At 51.0% G+C, this 15738-nt stretch overlaps 3 protein-coding genes across 3 annotated transcripts; all 3 read left to right on the top strand.

Moving 5' to 3' along the window:
* Positions 1-803: 803 nt before the first annotated feature.
* Positions 804-5825, top strand: STEHIDRAFT_98016 (heme peroxidase). The gene is made up of 23 exons (XM_007304698.1): positions 804-864; positions 933-1291; positions 1342-1404; positions 1458-1539; positions 1602-2146; positions 2212-2430; positions 2486-2586; positions 2643-2709; positions 2769-2845; positions 2897-3065; positions 3125-3158; positions 3215-3258; positions 3323-3509; positions 3561-3640; positions 3697-3978; positions 4042-4221; positions 4298-4383; positions 4447-4567; positions 4627-4942; positions 4999-5117; positions 5192-5382; positions 5440-5530; positions 5593-5825. The coding sequence occupies exons 2-23, from the start codon at positions 1088-1090 to the stop codon at positions 5602-5604; spliced, it is 3270 nt and encodes a 1089-aa protein (XP_007304760.1). The 5' UTR covers positions 804-864; positions 933-1087; the 3' UTR covers positions 5605-5825.
* A 211-nt stretch (positions 5826-6036) lies between these two features.
* STEHIDRAFT_121834 (uncharacterized protein) lies at positions 6037-7442 on the top strand. Its single transcript, XM_007304697.1, has 6 exons — positions 6037-6104; positions 6162-6214; positions 6301-6533; positions 6606-6677; positions 6746-6927; positions 7006-7442. Exons 1-6 carry the CDS (start codon positions 6087-6089, stop codon positions 7222-7224), a joined length of 777 nt encoding a protein of 258 aa, XP_007304759.1. The 5' UTR covers positions 6037-6086; the 3' UTR covers positions 7225-7442.
* Positions 7443-9778: 2336 nt separating this feature from the next.
* Positions 9779-12468, top strand: STEHIDRAFT_147441 (uncharacterized protein). The gene is made up of 2 exons (XM_007304696.1): positions 9779-9883; positions 10207-12468. Exon 2 carries the CDS (start codon positions 10234-10236, stop codon positions 11530-11532), a length of 1299 nt encoding a protein of 432 aa, XP_007304758.1. The 5' UTR covers positions 9779-9883; positions 10207-10233; the 3' UTR covers positions 11533-12468.
* Positions 12469-15738: the final 3270 nt, after the last annotated feature.

Below are 15738 nucleotides of genomic sequence, written 5' to 3'. Positions count from 1 at the left end.
TCGTCTTTCTAACAACGTCCTCGTCTGTGTAAGTACGACTGCATACGCTCACTAGAAACTGAGAAGGCTATGGAGCGATGCAGCCACGAGTGCCTTTTCGGAGGTCTCGGCGGTCGATGCGTGATCCAGAACGTACTTTGTCTCCTCCAGAATAGTTTCGAATAATTGCAATCTATTGAAATACGACATGTACGGTACTGAACTCATACCGGAGAGCTGTGCGCCTGGATATTTCGCGCTTTGGATGGCTCCGACAGATCATAGTTACAGTGATGGAAAGGGGTAGCGCTCATGAGGATGGACGAGTAGAGGACCTGTTACGCACAGCCGTCATGTTTAGAGGGCATCGGGGCCATACGTCGCGTTTTGGGGTGTGTCTGCTGCTCATTGCATTTCTACAGTCATCTACAGTATCTATGCGGAGTTGTGAATTGTTTCGACCCAAGAGCTTGGACAGAGGCTTCCAGGAATTTAAAACCAAAGAACGTACTTGAATGAGCTCCATGGAGCTTCGCAACCCATATATGTCGGAACCATTGTCTGACTCGACTCTAAGCAGAGTGCTGCAGTTTAGCCAAACATGTCTACGATTTGACTGAAGCAGTGCGAGGAGTGCCAACAGGACGGCGCCGGAGGTACTGAAACGGACCCTTGGTGGTTGATATTGACGTGCGCTTATAGGACGACCGGTCGATATCACGCTTATGCTGGTTTGGAACGTGTCGAACACGCACACTTCGATGACATACCGCCACCTTTGCTTGCCCCTGACGCAAAAATAATGGAAAGAAAGAGATGGACGAGAGAAGGGGTGGTCGGAGGACGAGTGTCCCGGTGACGGGTAGAAGCATTGAGGGATCAACGGCAGGTCTTATTTAGTCTGCCCATCTATCTCGATATTCAACTGGCATCATCACAATCACGCCCAACAGGAAATGCGGCCACCCAGCATGCTCCTTGCCTCGATGCCGACCTGCCCAGAATATAAAGCTGCACCGCCGTCTCCTCTCCCCACAGGGTTCTCCATCAGTCCCCGTCTTGACGCCCGCCGGACACGGTATATATACCTATCCGACTTCCTCCCACAATGGCTCGCAAGACTCTCCGCAGACTGTCCTCCACCATGACCTCTGTTCTCAAGTCCCTCGGCGATGAGTCCAAGACCATCACCTCCATGACCGAGCCTCTCAACATGGACGGTGCACACCCTTTACCTTCCACACTAACCAAGAATATTCAAGAACTCGTTCAGTTCATTGACCAGGGCCCTGCCTTCACGCCCACCGACCTGGTGAGTATCCTTGTATGCTCTGGAGTCTTAGCTAATGGATTGCGCCTCAGCCGGCATACATTGATGCAGTCAGGAATCTGAACGGCGTCGGTCTTGACGACCGGAAGTTCCTCGTACGCCTGTTGCCCGCAGCTCTTATGAGCTCATCTCGCTGACGTATCTGCAGCTGGAGAAACTACTGACTCTCATGGCGAGGCTCCCGAAAGACCTGTTCTCACAAAAGCTGCAGGAGTTCGTCATTCAAATCCGTGAGTTCCCGGCGCCACATTGTGCTATTTGTGGCACCTCTGTTGATCAACCGCATACAAAGTATACAAGGACCTCCCTCATCCTCCTAGTGGTTATCTGTCTGTCCAATCGCCGAACACGTCTGCGTCGAAAATTGCACCTCCCGAATGGACTGTTCCTTACGCCTTCCGTACCGCTGATGGTTCAGACTACAACCCATTCGAACCCACCATGGGCAAAGCTGGTTCCCCCTACGCCCGCTCTGTTCCCTCTATTCACCCTCTCAATCCCGCTGCCCTTCCTGCCCCGGAGCTAGTTTTCGACCAGCTTCTCAAGCGTGATAAGTTCGTTGAACATCCCGGCGGGATCAGCAGCCTCTTTTTCGCCTTCGCGGACTTCATCATTCACTCGATTTTCAATACCAATACGAGAGACTGGACGAAGAACGATGTCAGCAGCTATCTGGATTTGAGTCCCTTGTACGGGAGCTCGGATGATGATTTGAATAAAGTGAGAAGGAAGGATGGCACGGGGAGACTCTGGGACGATGTTTTCGCGGATTGGAGGTTGCTAAACATGCCCCCGTCCGTTGGCGCGCTGATCGTTCTGTTCAATCGTAACCATAACGTAGGCCGTTCTTTCTTTTCCACTTCTCGTATTTCTTTGTTTTCTGACCGGTCCGAATACTTCAGTTCATTGCTGAGCGGCTCCTTGCCATCAACGAGAACGGCAACTTCTCCAACCCACCTCCTTCTGATGCCAAGGCGCTCGCAAAGCAAGAGGATGAGCTATTCCAGCGCGCGCGTCTCGTCAACTGCGGCTTCTTCATGAAGGTCATCTTGGGCGACTATGTCGGTGTTATCCTTGGTCTCGTTCGTGATGGCTCTACCTGGCGTTTGGACCCGCTTTCAGTCCGTTCATTAATTCCCTCCTTACCTGGTCCAAACCTGACCTCCTTATTGACAGAACTCTCGTGACGCGCTCAGCCACGAGGTCACGCCCCGTGGCGAGGGCAACGTCTGTAGTATCGAATTCAACCTGCTTTACCGCTGGCACGCGGCGACGAGGTAATGCTTCACCTACTGTTGTGTTTGCTGTATCCTAATGTTTATGTACCTCGCAGCCAACCAGACACACAATGGACAGAAAAACTGTTCTCTAACCTGCTTAAAGGACTAGACCCTGCCACGGCACGTCTCTTCCTCTACAATAACTCTATGCAGTAATTCTTAATCGTCTTGCCCTCCAGATCACCGTCGAGGAGTTCCGAAAGGCCGCCAGCAAGTGGAGACCCGACCCCGACATCAAAAAATGGACGTTCGACGAGTAAGATGAAACGTTTAATCTTTCTTTCAATAAGCCTGATGTTATCTTCAGACTGCAGCGCGATGCCAACGGTCGCTTTTCGGACGCAGACCTGGGACGTATCTTGCTCGATGCGACCGAGTCCCCTGCGAGTGCTTTCAAAGCCCGGGGAACACCGGAGGTGTTGAGGGTTATCGAGCTGCTTAGTATCGAGCAAGCTAGGACGTGGGGAACCTGTTCCGTAAGTTCATGGATTTTCTATCAATGATATCTGACTCAGGAGTGGCTCCTTTTCTTCAGATGAACGAGTTCAGAACTTTCATGGGCTTGAAACGTGAGTATACACGCGCACGTCATATATACGATCTAACAATATTCGTCAAAATACAGCGTACGCAAGCTTCAAGGAATGGAACACCGATCCGGAGATCTACGTGAGCATCACGCCAACCTGTCTCCACAATCTATATTTGTCTTACATGGAATCCAATTTGACAGAAAGCCGCCGAGACATTGTATCACGATATCGACAACCTCGAGTTACATGTCGGTATGCAGGCTGAGGAGGCGAAGAAACCTATGCCAGGTGCAGGATTGTGCCCCGGTTACACCATCTCCCGCGCTATTTTGTCCGACGCCGTCGCTCTAACGCGAGGAGACCGTTTCCTGACTGTCGAGTTCACTCGTGAGTCATCAATACGCGTGCAGGGACACCAGGACTGACGCAGGCACTTAGCGTACAACCTAAGCAACTGGGGGTACCAAGACTGCCAGTATGATGACGAAGATGGCACGTATGGTGGTATTCTACCAAAGGTCGGTTCAATTTCGCTCTTAATCACCACTCGATGAGGACTGACTATGATTATCAGATGCTTTACCGCCACCTTCCAGGCTACTACCCTGTTGACTCGGCTTATGCTAAATTCCCGTTCATGGTCCCAAAGACCATGAAGGGGTATGCATCCAAGCTACCAGACCAAGTCGACGCTAAGTATTCGTGGACGAGACCCTCACCGCCGACGGGACCTCCCATCGTCGTTACTACTTACGCGGACGTCAGCAAGGCCCTCGCTAACAACAATGAATTTGTGAGCGAGACTGGAAAGAAGGCTGAGGTGCTGGCGAGGGGAATACCTACCGATCCGGCTTTGGTACGTACGGGTTCGCTACAGGTTAGATGCAGATGACTGATCCTTTTTGCACGTATGGAATAGGTTGAGAGGGTCATTCTGGACCAGAAGGTGGTCGATAACGCGGCGACTAAAATGGAGGAACTGGTCAAGATGCTGATCGAGAAGAACACCATGAAGGGTGTCGCTGGCAAAACACATTACATTGACATCGTCAAGGACGTTCTCAACGTCGCTCCCGTCCACTGGATTGCGAACGAAATTGTGCGTCTTCGGGCTCTTTGTCTTTTGACTGGTACTTCGTTGATAGCCACTGGTTCGACAAATTTCGCATTACCAGATTGGCCTCCCAATGAAGACGGACCTCAACACATACGGGGTGTTCAGAGATCACGAGCTTTACGGAATGTTCTCAAATGTCTGCAGGTGAGTCATGCTGTCCTACTTTTGACTTATTGTTCGTGTTGTGGGCTTATCCCAGTTTTGCAGCTACCTCTACTTGAACCAGGACCCTGGCTCAGACTGGACGTTGCGCGAGCGTAGTGCAGAGGCCGTCACGGAACTCTCCAAGTACCTTCGGCTCCATCTTGCCAAAATCACCCGCGGAAACGTGCGAGAATTGTCCTTGAAGCTGCATACCTGCGGACTGACCTTGATTACTCCTAACAGTTCCATGTTGATTCCTTGAAGGACACCTTCGGACAATGGGTCGCTGGCAGGAACGACCATAGCGAGAGCTTCCTCACCGATCTCGCGAAGGCTGCGGGTCGCAAGGACAACGACTCGACCTTGGACAAACTGACGGCTAGCTTGATCTTGGAAGTCGTGCCGACTGCGCCGTTATTCTCGAAGGCGTTGACCCACGTCGTCAACTTCTTCTTGCAGGACGGCAAGGTCGATCTCAAGGCAAAGGTGGCTGCATTGGCCAAGAACAAGACCCCCCAGGCAGATGCGGAGGTTATGAAGTTTGTGTATGAAGCCCTCAGTGAGTATATTTGGTTTGTGTTTATAGAGGTCCCCGAGTTTAACAAGCACACGAAGGGATCGACCCTCCAATTTCTAGCATTACGCTCAAGGCGAAAGGGCAGACTTCTTTTGCTGGACAGAGCGTCCTCGCCGGCCAGCCCGTAACGGCCAGTCTGATTGAAGCAAACCTGGATGTGGGTAATTCCCGCTCTTATGACTGGTGTCGACAACTTGTTGATCATATAACTCTTGTAACCTGTGACAACAGTCCTCGGTGTTCTCAGATCCCTCAGCACCCAACTTCACCAGAACCGCGACTAAACCAGGCATCTTTGGCTTTGACCAAAAGGGTCTGCTGGCGACGAAGATATTCGAACGTGTGGCTCCACGCGTCCTTCATGCGATCTTTGATCTCCCCGAGCTCAAATATGGGCCGAAGCCTTCGGGCAAGTTGAGCAGGTATGATCTGTTTCTCTTCCGCGTTCGTCTTAGGGTTTACTAATATCATATGTGTAGGTTCACTCAGACGATAGGCGGTGTTCCACAACAGATGTATATCGACTTCAACGGGAAGCTGACGAACCTACCTACCTCAATGCTTGTTCAGGTACGGCCTTCTATATGTTTGTTCGTTTGCATTAGGACTGACATATCCTAACTTCCTCACAGTATGCCGCGTAAATCTGATTACTTGTCGTTACATTGTATGTGATTCGTTTCGGACTGGACGTCGCCTTTGCATTCTACTGTTGTTCCTTGTTCCGTTCGTACCCTTGGATATTGTAATCTTTGTTGTTTTCCTGACAGTCTAATCGCTCTTACCTGTTGCTTGTTGTCCTTTCCCGTAGTAGTTTATGTACCTGTTTTATGTACTCGAATTACATATTTTATCACTCCTTCTGTCTCTACCAACAATAGGCTGAAGCCTTCTTACTTATGTGCCACTGTGGCGACGCACAGGAAAACGATCGTTATCTAAATGAACGATTACCCGATAAGGGTATGGGTACGTCAATCCTGAGTGACGTCATTACCCCTTAGTAGAGGCGCAGCTTGGCCACTTCTCCATAAAAGACAGTGAGAACGTCTTTGGTCGAACTTACATTTACCTGATTCTACCCTCACAACATCGAAACACAAAACAAACCTCCACAATTACAAGAATGTCCTACACCGTGAACGTGAGCCATTTCATCCTCCCTGTTGAGACAGATCTTGATATTCGAGCACGATCGCAGGTTACTGGCATCTCGCCCTCCACCACAGAGACACAGCTTCACGACTTCTTCACGTACGCTCACTCCCCGCCATTTACAATCTCTTCTTCTTTCTAAGCGAATCATCGCGAGGTTGACTTGGTTTCGTGACATATTCTAGCTTCTGCGGAAAGATTACCTCGATTGACTTCGAAGATGCCGGCTCCGATGGCAAAAAGGCGAACATTCACTTCGAGAAACCAAGTGCCGCAAAGACCGCGCTCATGCTGAACTCCGGCACCCTCGAGGGATCGCAATTGACGGTTACGTCGGACGTGGTCCATCAGGACGAGGAGACCGACGCTGCACATGTCGAAGGCGTTCCTACTCAGGAAGATAAACCCCGGGCTGGAAGTACGTCTTTCATCACAGTTCAATCTCATACCTTGTAGAGATGCTCACAGTTATTGTTATTTCTGCCCGTAGTCGCCGCTGAGTACCTCGCTCGCGGATATACGTTGTCCGACGGCATTCTTACCAAGGCTATCTCAATCGACAGTACGCTCCTCGTCTTTCTTTTCTACTTCTCCGTTCAGTCCTGAAGCTATACTATCTCGATCCTTTAGATGAGAAGGGAATCTCGAAACGCTTCCTCTCGTACATCAACTCCATCGATCAGACCGTCGGAGCCAAGGCACTTGGTCCTGATCAGACCGTCTCTGGCAAGGTGCTATCCACTCTGCAAAGCACCACCCAACAAGCTCGTAGTATGGACGAACAGAAAGGTTACTCCAAGACCGCCACAGACGTATGCTCCACTTCCTCAATCTTCAGATGAAGTCGTCACACAACTGACCGGATGACGCGCCACTTTTTCTCTCTCTAGTATTACAGCAAGGCCCTGTCTTCGCCCTTCGGTCAGAGGGTCCGCGATTTTTACACCAAGTCTTCGAAACAGGTCTTTGACATCCACGAGGAGGCGAAGAGGCTTGCGGCAGAACACAAGGCCACCCAGCCTGCTGCTGCGCCAGGATCCGCGAGTGCGGAGATTCCTGGTGCCGCTGCACCGACAGCGGAGAAAGCGCCGGCGCCGACTGTTGCTTGAGGGGTTATAACTTGAGTGATAATTGGTGGATCTCGGATATGGACGTGTAATCAAGATGTGTAGCAGTAGTGACGATTCTGTGATGATTATGATCTATGTAACTTTTTATCCTTGGAACTGGGTTTGGGCGGCGGCTGGGCTTAGGTTGTTAGACGTTTCATGATAATTGATCTCATGCATACATCACGGCGACGGTAGCTTACCGTGGTGTGTCCCGCCTAATTGTTGTCTGTAGTTGGCCCGCAGTTGGACGCTCTCCCGCAAGTTTTGGCCTCAAGTTAAATATTTTACTAGGTTATTTAAACTCTTCGGCCTGGGTGGTGAACGGTGGATGTACCCCGTCTCTGGTGTGCTGAAATTTCACGTTATGCTCCAGTATGCGCAGGCTGTGGAACATGCAAACGTGCAAGTAAGGTGTATTCTGCATCTGACTGAGGTCCGCGGATCATTCTGGGCGGGATGGGGGCGGGAAGGTAGTGATCGGTGCGAGAAACTTCATCTTGCGCTTTCAATGTGAATCGACGTGGCTAAAAAGTCTCAGGAAAACCAGCGTTCGAATGCAACCATCAGTGGTAGAGAAGTTGTGTGCTGAGAACGACTCCAGGTCGCCACACGGCAGCTGTGGCACTTCGAACAACTTCCGAAGTCCTTCCGAACACACCCGAACTTCAACTCGTGGTTCAGACTCCAGAGGCACAAGCAGAGATTAAACCTCAGCCACGGGAATCAACATGGACGTAAATATGATATTGGCCTAGTAAGCGTAACTAGAGCTGAGCAGACCACACAGTCCGCGGGTTTCAGGGTCAATTGAGACGATGTATGAGTGCCGGAATACTACGATCGTGTTCTGGTCCCCCTTGAGCTTAGTTTGTTCAAAACGCAAGCTCAAACGCAAGCACTAGACTAATCTCCTTGGAATCGCCGAGGTTGGCTACTCAAGGGGCAATAGCCGGTGCAGAAGGCTAAGTCTGATCATGAATTGTGCAAACGCCAGCCTCACAGTAATGAAGGCTGTATGGGATAGTATGGGAGGCAAGGTCGAGGACGTTCCGAGCAAAGGCAATGCATGGTCAAACGCACTCCTCGTGCTAGTCGCTACGACGCATAAACAAGCTCCAATGACCTGAGGGCCTCTGATGATGTTGCAGATTGCACTACGTGTGTGTCCGAATAAGCATGACTCCAGAAGACGAAGAGCCGTATGCAATTGCTTATGATGTCTTACAAAAAAAACGTGGCGCACCTCTGTACATCAAGCTCATGGCTCAACAGATCACACTGTCCTCGACAGACCACAAGTACCAGTCGTCCTCGTGGACTGGTACTCCAAGATCCATATTTATTGACTGAAAGCACGCTGGAATGTACTTGTCCTATATATATGGTGTTCTTAGTTCAAACTAGTCCCGACATCGCTCCGAGATACTGCCAGCTGTCCAGTCATGCAGACGTGTCAACACCGCCGTAGCGTAGCGAAGCAACTGGGATCTCAACAGAGTCAATGGCAAGAGCACAGCTGAGAAATGCGAGCACATCACATCGTGAGTTAGCTGGGTTGAAAGCACGACGGGCCAGAACAGGAATTATTGTGTGGATGGGGAGTTAGCGTTTTGCCCCGCGCCCAAGGTGGAGGAGGAGGTCAGTTACGGAGGAAAATGCTCGGCTGTCAGCCGAAGCAGGCAACAGACAAGGCGAAAAAATGATGGGCCCAGCATCAGGAAAAATCAAGTTTCAGCCCGGCTGTGAACATGTGAACCCCAACATTGACGGAAACGCCAGAGTGTGCCGCGATGGCGATATACCGGAGACCGTAAGCTGGACAGAAACTGTATGGGTTGTCCCCGCGCAGATAAACGATGCAAGGCCGAGATGTTCAACAAAAACCAGCAAAAAGGCGACAAAAACATCGGACCGACCTACACGGTATTTATGTCCATGGGATTATCGTGGTTTCGGACCGTGAAGGAGATGCTAGTGCAGGAAGAGCGATGAGTTATGGAATGATTCACGCACTGGTGGTGAAGGCGGGGAGGATCGAAAGTGGCGGGGGCCTTTCGGCGTCGAGACCAGGGGAATTGCCCGGAGCGGAACAACGTCTCGGGGCGCCACACCACCGTGCACGAAAACAACGGCGACTGAAAAAAGATCGCATCCTTCTGCTCATCGCGTCCACGCCCTTCCTCCGCTCCCCTCACCGTCTCTTCCGTCCCCCTCGCCCCTTCGCCATTGCGCTCGACGACGCCAGACACTAAAAAAAAGCCATACCCTCGCCGGGTCACGCCCTGCCCCGCACTTTGAGGCCGGCGGTGACGTCGTTCTCACGTGCGGTGCCTGATAAAACAGCGATCGCTCATTTTGCTGCTTTTTGCAGTTCATAAGCCGCGTCCCTGTACGGCTCCCATCTCGTCCTCTCCTTCTCCGTATTCTTACATGCCCTTCTCCCACATACTCACAGCTCTCCCCGGTCCGCGCTCGGCTCATAGACTAACGCCAACAGGCGCTTCCTCCAACAACTTACCCCCACTCGGTACACGCTCCGACTCAGCGCCCGCCCCTCTGCCCAGCGCTTCACCGCCTTTTAGACATCCCAGCGCGCCTTATAAGCCTCCCAAAATCGCGTTTTCCCACTCTTCTGCTTTTTCGTGACGTCGTACATGTGAGTATGGTTTCCCTCCTCAGCCCTCCTCCGGCCTTTGGCTGCTCGCGTCGCACTCGGAAGATTGCTTTTCTTCTCTCTGCCATCCAAGCAGGCCAGGCCACAAATCGTGCATGCTCGCCAACCTGCCCAATCCGTACTTTTCTGCCTTTGGACAGCGAGATTCTTGTGTCAGCATGCTCACAGACTATGAATGATTGTTGCACGCGTACTTGAGATACCATGGCTTTGATCATGCGGCTTATCAAAATGTCCACCTGGCTCCATACTTCATGATTTCTTTTTCTCACTTGTCGCTCTATGCTCACCTCTTCTCTTTCCAGACTTCCGCACTCCTTGTCTAATCAGAAATGGACTTATTTCCGACATTCCCTCGAAAACTCACGTTCCACAACCCCAGCTCAACGCGCCGCCCAATCCGTCCTCAAACCCTCTCAAAAGCTCAATACCACTCCTCACCCGCGACACCTCTTGCCATCCCTTCCTCTCAACAAAATCGTGTTCCCATCCCAAAAGCCTCTCCACCGCGACGAGCAGGCTCCCCCGACATGCTTTTCGACATGTCTCCACCCCTCCACTCACCTGTACATGAGGACATCTCCCCCAAGCAAAAGAGTGACATCTCCGGTGTCGCTCCCCAAAAGACCTCTCGTAAAGAGTATGGCTGCGAGTCCAAGGGTGGATTATTGCCCCAGCGGTTTTACACCACATCCTCCAAGCGCATCAACAGTTCGAGCACGAATACCGTCTCGGCCGCCACTAGCCGTGGCCGACCTCGTATCTCAATAGGATCTGGCGCGGACGCTTGTTATGATCCTGCGGCGCCCTACATCGGAGTCGGCTTAGGACTCATCGGCGGTGGGTTTGACATGGATGAGAATATCGCCCTCGACAAGGAAGCCATGAAGGATGACAGCGAACCATTCATGTACTCCTTCCCAATGCCATCCAAGAAGACGAAGCCTCTTTCCACTCCGAAACTTCGACATACCCCAATGCCTACTCTTTATTCTCAAACCCGTTCTCCGTCGCCTCCATTCGGGCCCCCGTCTAGGACGTCCACGGCGAACACAACCCCGCGTTCTGCATCCTCTTCCTCGTCTTCGCGATCACCAGTGCCCAGCCGCCAATCCTCGCGGTCATCTCTTGCGGAGGAGGCTGAAAGCAACGAAGAATTGACGTCTGCGTTTCGCTCGCCGTCTTCACCGTCCCCATACCTTTCACCCTCTTCACTGTCATCTTCGCCTTCTCCTTCCACGCTAAACCTGTTCTCTAACGCCACCTCTGAGCGCCCCGCCAGTGATCAGCGGTCGAAATCGCGGATGGGTATGACCTGGATCGGCAGGTCTGTTGCTTTCGGCAGACAGCGAACACGCAGCCGTGGTGGGAACAGCGTTCAAGAAGAGAGCATTCGGGGTGATGTTGAACGGGGCGGAAGCAAGGTTGGGAATGTCTCGAAGGGTCATTCCGATGTTGAGCCAACTTTAAGGAGGGAAGTCTCGAAGGACCTCGACAGTGCGGTCACTGTGCACGTGTCGGAGGTTCTTGGGCAGCCTAAGCTGGCATACGCACCACAGGTCGCTGGGCCTGGCATGGCCTTGCAGCGGGGTAGGTCGCGCGCTCCCCGCGTCCGCCGTGGGGAGACCTAGCTTCGTCATCCCAAAATTCTTCGCCCTTTATCTTCATTTATTCGTTTCGCCGACATCATCATCGCTGGGAGCAAACACCCACACTGTATCTTCTCAATGGCTACATTCAGCTGAACGGACAAAACTTGTGTATACATTCGGATCTCATTCCCCATCGACCACTGTATATCTCCTCTCCAGCACTCGTCCATCCGCGCTGCTCGGTCTCGTCCCCCCGCATACTTTTTTTTAGATCTTCACCTGCACTATTCGTCCGCTTACGTTCTCATTCATGTGTGCATAGCACTTTACGCCACCGCCACGTTATAGTAACCCCACCAACATTGCATGCGCCACACGTCGCCACATTTAGTTTTTGTTTTTGTTCCTTCGCATAGCCCATCCCGTCAATCCAATACAACCATCTATATATCCTTCAATATATCCGTATCGTCATCTTCTCCTTGGCTCAATCCTCCGCTCTCCGCTCGTTCGTTCTTTCCTGATCACTTTGGTCTCCTTCGTCTTCGCATCAGTCATTCGTCCATGTTACCGCTCTCTCGCCAATGTTCGGGATCAGGTCTGCCTTTCCTTAGTCTTCGCATTTATCTTCGCCGTGTTTGCTGTCCGCTTTGGCATCGCATAACTCTTGGAATTCTCGCATTCGTCTCGTTCCTTTCAAGCATCTTTATCTCACCTGAATCCATTTTTTTTTCCTTCTGTCGGTGTGTTGAAAATTTGGGGGTTGGCGGTGGGCAGCGTATATATTATAGGAAGGAGAAACCAAAAAGGAAGCTTTCGCGGACACTTGTTTTCCTCGTATCGAATCATACAATCACACAACAATAGACAATACGCACCCTCCATAACTCGCATGGTACTTTACAGAATCTTCGACCTAATTCGTTCCCCATCATAGCATTCGACTTCGTACGCAATTCGTAGCCTACAATAACCCCACATATCGCATATGCCTCTTCGTGAGCCAAATTAGCATTCGTTATAGTTCAACCTCCGGGAAAGTAGCCATATACTTGGAATCCTGGAGAATCCTCCTTCGGCATCGTGCATACTGAAGAATTGGATCGGAATGGTTGAATGCATTTTTATTGGAGTGTATCCCTTCGTTCTGGCCTGCAAGTTCTAGCATACTAACCATGCACGTGTTTCTCCGAGACTGGCGTTGAACGTCGAACCTTGACATCGGGTGCTCTAGAAAGGACCTTTTCACCGCGGTGTTCAGAAGTGAAGAGTGGCCCTCGAGCTCCGGTCGATCAGGTCAACAACGCAAAGGGGCATTGTACGCAACTTCTGCTTGTTGTCCAATTTACCTCGAACGAGGAGCTCTTCACCGTGGTGATCAGAAGTAGCATTCCCGTCAATCAGGTCAATGACGCGAAGGGTCATCGTAGGCGACTTCTGCTTGTCCAATTTACCTCGAACGAGGATATTGTGTAAGATGATTGCGGCGTTCGTGGTGGCAGAGTTCTCGTATCGCTGCTATCGGAGGATGAGTTTATGTTGTAAGCCCTGGATCGTGACCATAATTTGTCCTCATCAAGGTTCTCGTTCGAGCACATTCTGAAGAAGGTGATTAATTGTATTCGCACTCGAGGCAGGGAAATCTTGACCTAGTATGTCTTTATGAATCCATCCCATATCGACATTATTTGGGAGTCTTGCGAGAGACGATATGCCACGGCGAACTCGAGCCCTACGTACTAAGATGCATGCGGATCAGGAAGGAAGGCATATAGGAGCTTGAGCACGAGGTAGCACTGTGCAATATATCAAAGCAAGCCCTGTGAATCCTAGTGGATGTGCCGCGCCGCGGTGGTTGGGCGTCGGACGCGTTGGACACTCACTGGACATCCAAATCAGAAATCAGATCGACAAGGACGAGTGGGGAGAAGGGTGAGAGAACGCGAACTTACGGATCTGATTGCAGAGATTTCGTCAGACCAGGCCCATGGTTGGCTGACGGCCAGTCATGATTCTGCCTTGTAGGCTAGTTTGGGCATTGATGTTTGACTGAAGCCCTTCGCCGCACGATAATGTGAAAGAGCCATCAGTTTTCGTCATCTGGTATCACCATAGTACAGTAAGCAAGGACCGCTGCAAGAGATCTCGTAGACCAGGCCCATGGTTGGCTGACGGCCAGTCATGATTCTGTCTTGTCGGCTAGTTTGGGCATTGATGTTTGACTGAAGCCCTTCGCCGCACGATAATGTGAAAGAGCCATCAGTTTTCGTCATCTGGTATCACCATAGTACAGTAAGCAAGGACCGCTGCAAGAGATCTGATATCGGAGACGGTGGAGAGGCCGCTTTGAGCGGTCTGATACAAAGTCGCACAAGCTCCAAATGCATGATCATCAGGGCGCGAGATCCCCCACCCATCAAGCTATTCTCTAAGCATTGATGTATTACGGTGTGCGAACACCGTCAGGTATCTCAACAGACGTAATGTCACCAAGTTAGCGATGGTAGTAAACAGCACCGCAGGATCATGGCTGACAGAAGGCGACGATGTGTTCGCTGATGCTCCCATTTTCTTCATCAAAGTGGGCAATCCACCTCAATAGTTCCAATAGTCGTCACTTATACCTGTTCAGAGGTCATCGACATCACCGTTTTCGCCCATACAAGAGGAGTCCCTGAATCCGATCACGGCAGACACCTAAGCAAATAAACTTGCACAACCGCAATTGGGACCAGGAACATATAAACCTTGAGTCCCTCGAGCCCCACGGGGCATTACTGCTTGGCGGACCAAGGTGGTGAGCAATTAACGGAGTATAGCCGGAGGATAAATCGGGGCGCCGCATCCAAGATCAACCTGAACAGATGAGATCCGAATGCGTGTGATTCAAAGCGTCGAGCACTCCAGAACGCACCGCGAAGGAAAACAAATTTTACTCTCAAGACGTTGACCCGGGCTATAGATTCTTGAAGAAAGTTTGGGAGGTGCCTGTGAGGCTATGCACCATGATCATCGGGTCAGGAGGCTCGGGGCCTTAATTATGGCGATGTTTAGGTTGGACTATTGGACAGGCTGGTCTCTACCTTGGTATTTTTCGCGATGTTTCCGCAGAGTGCCCTAGTGTTGAGATTTGTATATTGATCAGGAAGAAACTCACTTGGTAGGTCCTTGTATAAAGCAGCCGTTTCGGTACACTGAAAGACCGGGACCGTCGTCAAAAATCCACAATGCGACTGAAGACTGTATGTGAAGGCCTAGATGTCAGCTGAGATAGCTCACTGTCGAAAAACAGAGCGTCAATTGTAACGCGACGAGAATAAATAAAATACCGCACGGAGAACAGCAGAGACAAACGATGGTTAGAATGTTGAGCGCGAAGCGCGGATCCTTAGAAATGTAGAGGGGTTTGACCGGAGACACCGAGGAACATGAGCTGGTGGCAATGCCGATGATCTAGGTCCTCCACAAAAAGATGGGTAGGCCAAAATCCACTCACTATTTTAACCTTCGATGAGAGCAGGCGTGGATAAAGTTGAGCGCTTTCTGATCTCGGATTCAAGGGTACAGTTCTGTGCAGCTCAGCCAATCCACCGCAGTATCCAAGTAATCGTGAACGCCCCGAGGGCTCTTCCCAACACCACTGGCACATGACATAAGCGGATAGACAGTCCGTGGATCAAGCAGAAGACGCATATTGCGGCGGTGATTCGCCATGGTAGCTCAAGAGACTACAGGAGCACAAGGCACCACAGGCACATGAGGTCTAGTATGAACATGAATACGCAAAGAAAAGACCCCCCAAAGCAAAGATTGATTCGTTTTGAAAGTGTGAGACCGTTCGCTGTATTGACATAGGGAAGCCTCGCGGCTGAAAGGGGGAGACATCCTGACTGATCTGCTCAGGCAACTTGTCCGAACGAGGGCATCCGTGTTGCACTTATTGCGACATGAGCTAGTGAAAGTCAAGAGCTGGAGACAAATATAGAAACTAGATTCAAAAGGATTAGGGCGAATGCCGTTCCTAGAAGATACTCAAGGACCATGAGTCGGACTGTGGATTGGTGCCAACTGTTCAGGTCCGACAAGCAAGCAAATCAAACATCCAGATATTACAGCTCCATCAGAACATGTGAGGATGAATGGGGGTGATTGTAAGAGACAGAATGTGAAGGATGTGCGAAGCGTTCATCATTGAATGCTGAAGCTGCCTTGTTGTTTGTGCATGTTTGAGACAGATGCCTTTGG

This window comes from Stereum hirsutum (assembly GCF_000264905.1).
Source record: "Stereum hirsutum FP-91666 SS1 unplaced genomic scaffold STEHIscaffold_8, whole genome shotgun sequence".
NCBI classification, from domain to species: domain Eukaryota; kingdom Fungi; phylum Basidiomycota; class Agaricomycetes; order Russulales; family Stereaceae; genus Stereum; species Stereum hirsutum.
This window is presented reverse-complemented; position numbering and strand designations above follow the sequence as displayed.

Excerpts from the sequence above, each read along its gene's own strand:
- STEHIDRAFT_121834 (XM_007304697.1), top strand. Across the intron at positions 6,534-6,605 it reads AGATAAACCCCGGGCTGGAA|TCGCCGCTGAGTACCTCGCT; the intron begins GTACGTCTTTCA and ends TTCTGCCCGTAG. Across the intron at positions 6,678-6,745 it reads CAAGGCTATCTCAATCGACA|ATGAGAAGGGAATCTCGAAA; the intron begins GTACGCTCCTCG and ends TCGATCCTTTAG.
- STEHIDRAFT_147441 (XM_007304696.1), top strand. The coding sequence starts at position 10,234 with ATGGACTTATTTCCGACATTCCCTCGAAAACTCACGTTCCACAACCCC.
- STEHIDRAFT_98016 (XM_007304698.1), top strand. The coding sequence starts at position 1,088 with ATGGCTCGCAAGACTCTCCGCAGACTGTCCTCCACCATGACCTCTGTT. Across the intron at positions 1,292-1,341 it reads CCTTCACGCCCACCGACCTG|CCGGCATACATTGATGCAGT; the intron begins GTGAGTATCCTT and ends ATTGCGCCTCAG. Across the intron at positions 2,710-2,768 it reads AAGGACTAGACCCTGCCACG|ATCACCGTCGAGGAGTTCCG; the intron begins GCACGTCTCTTC and ends CTTGCCCTCCAG.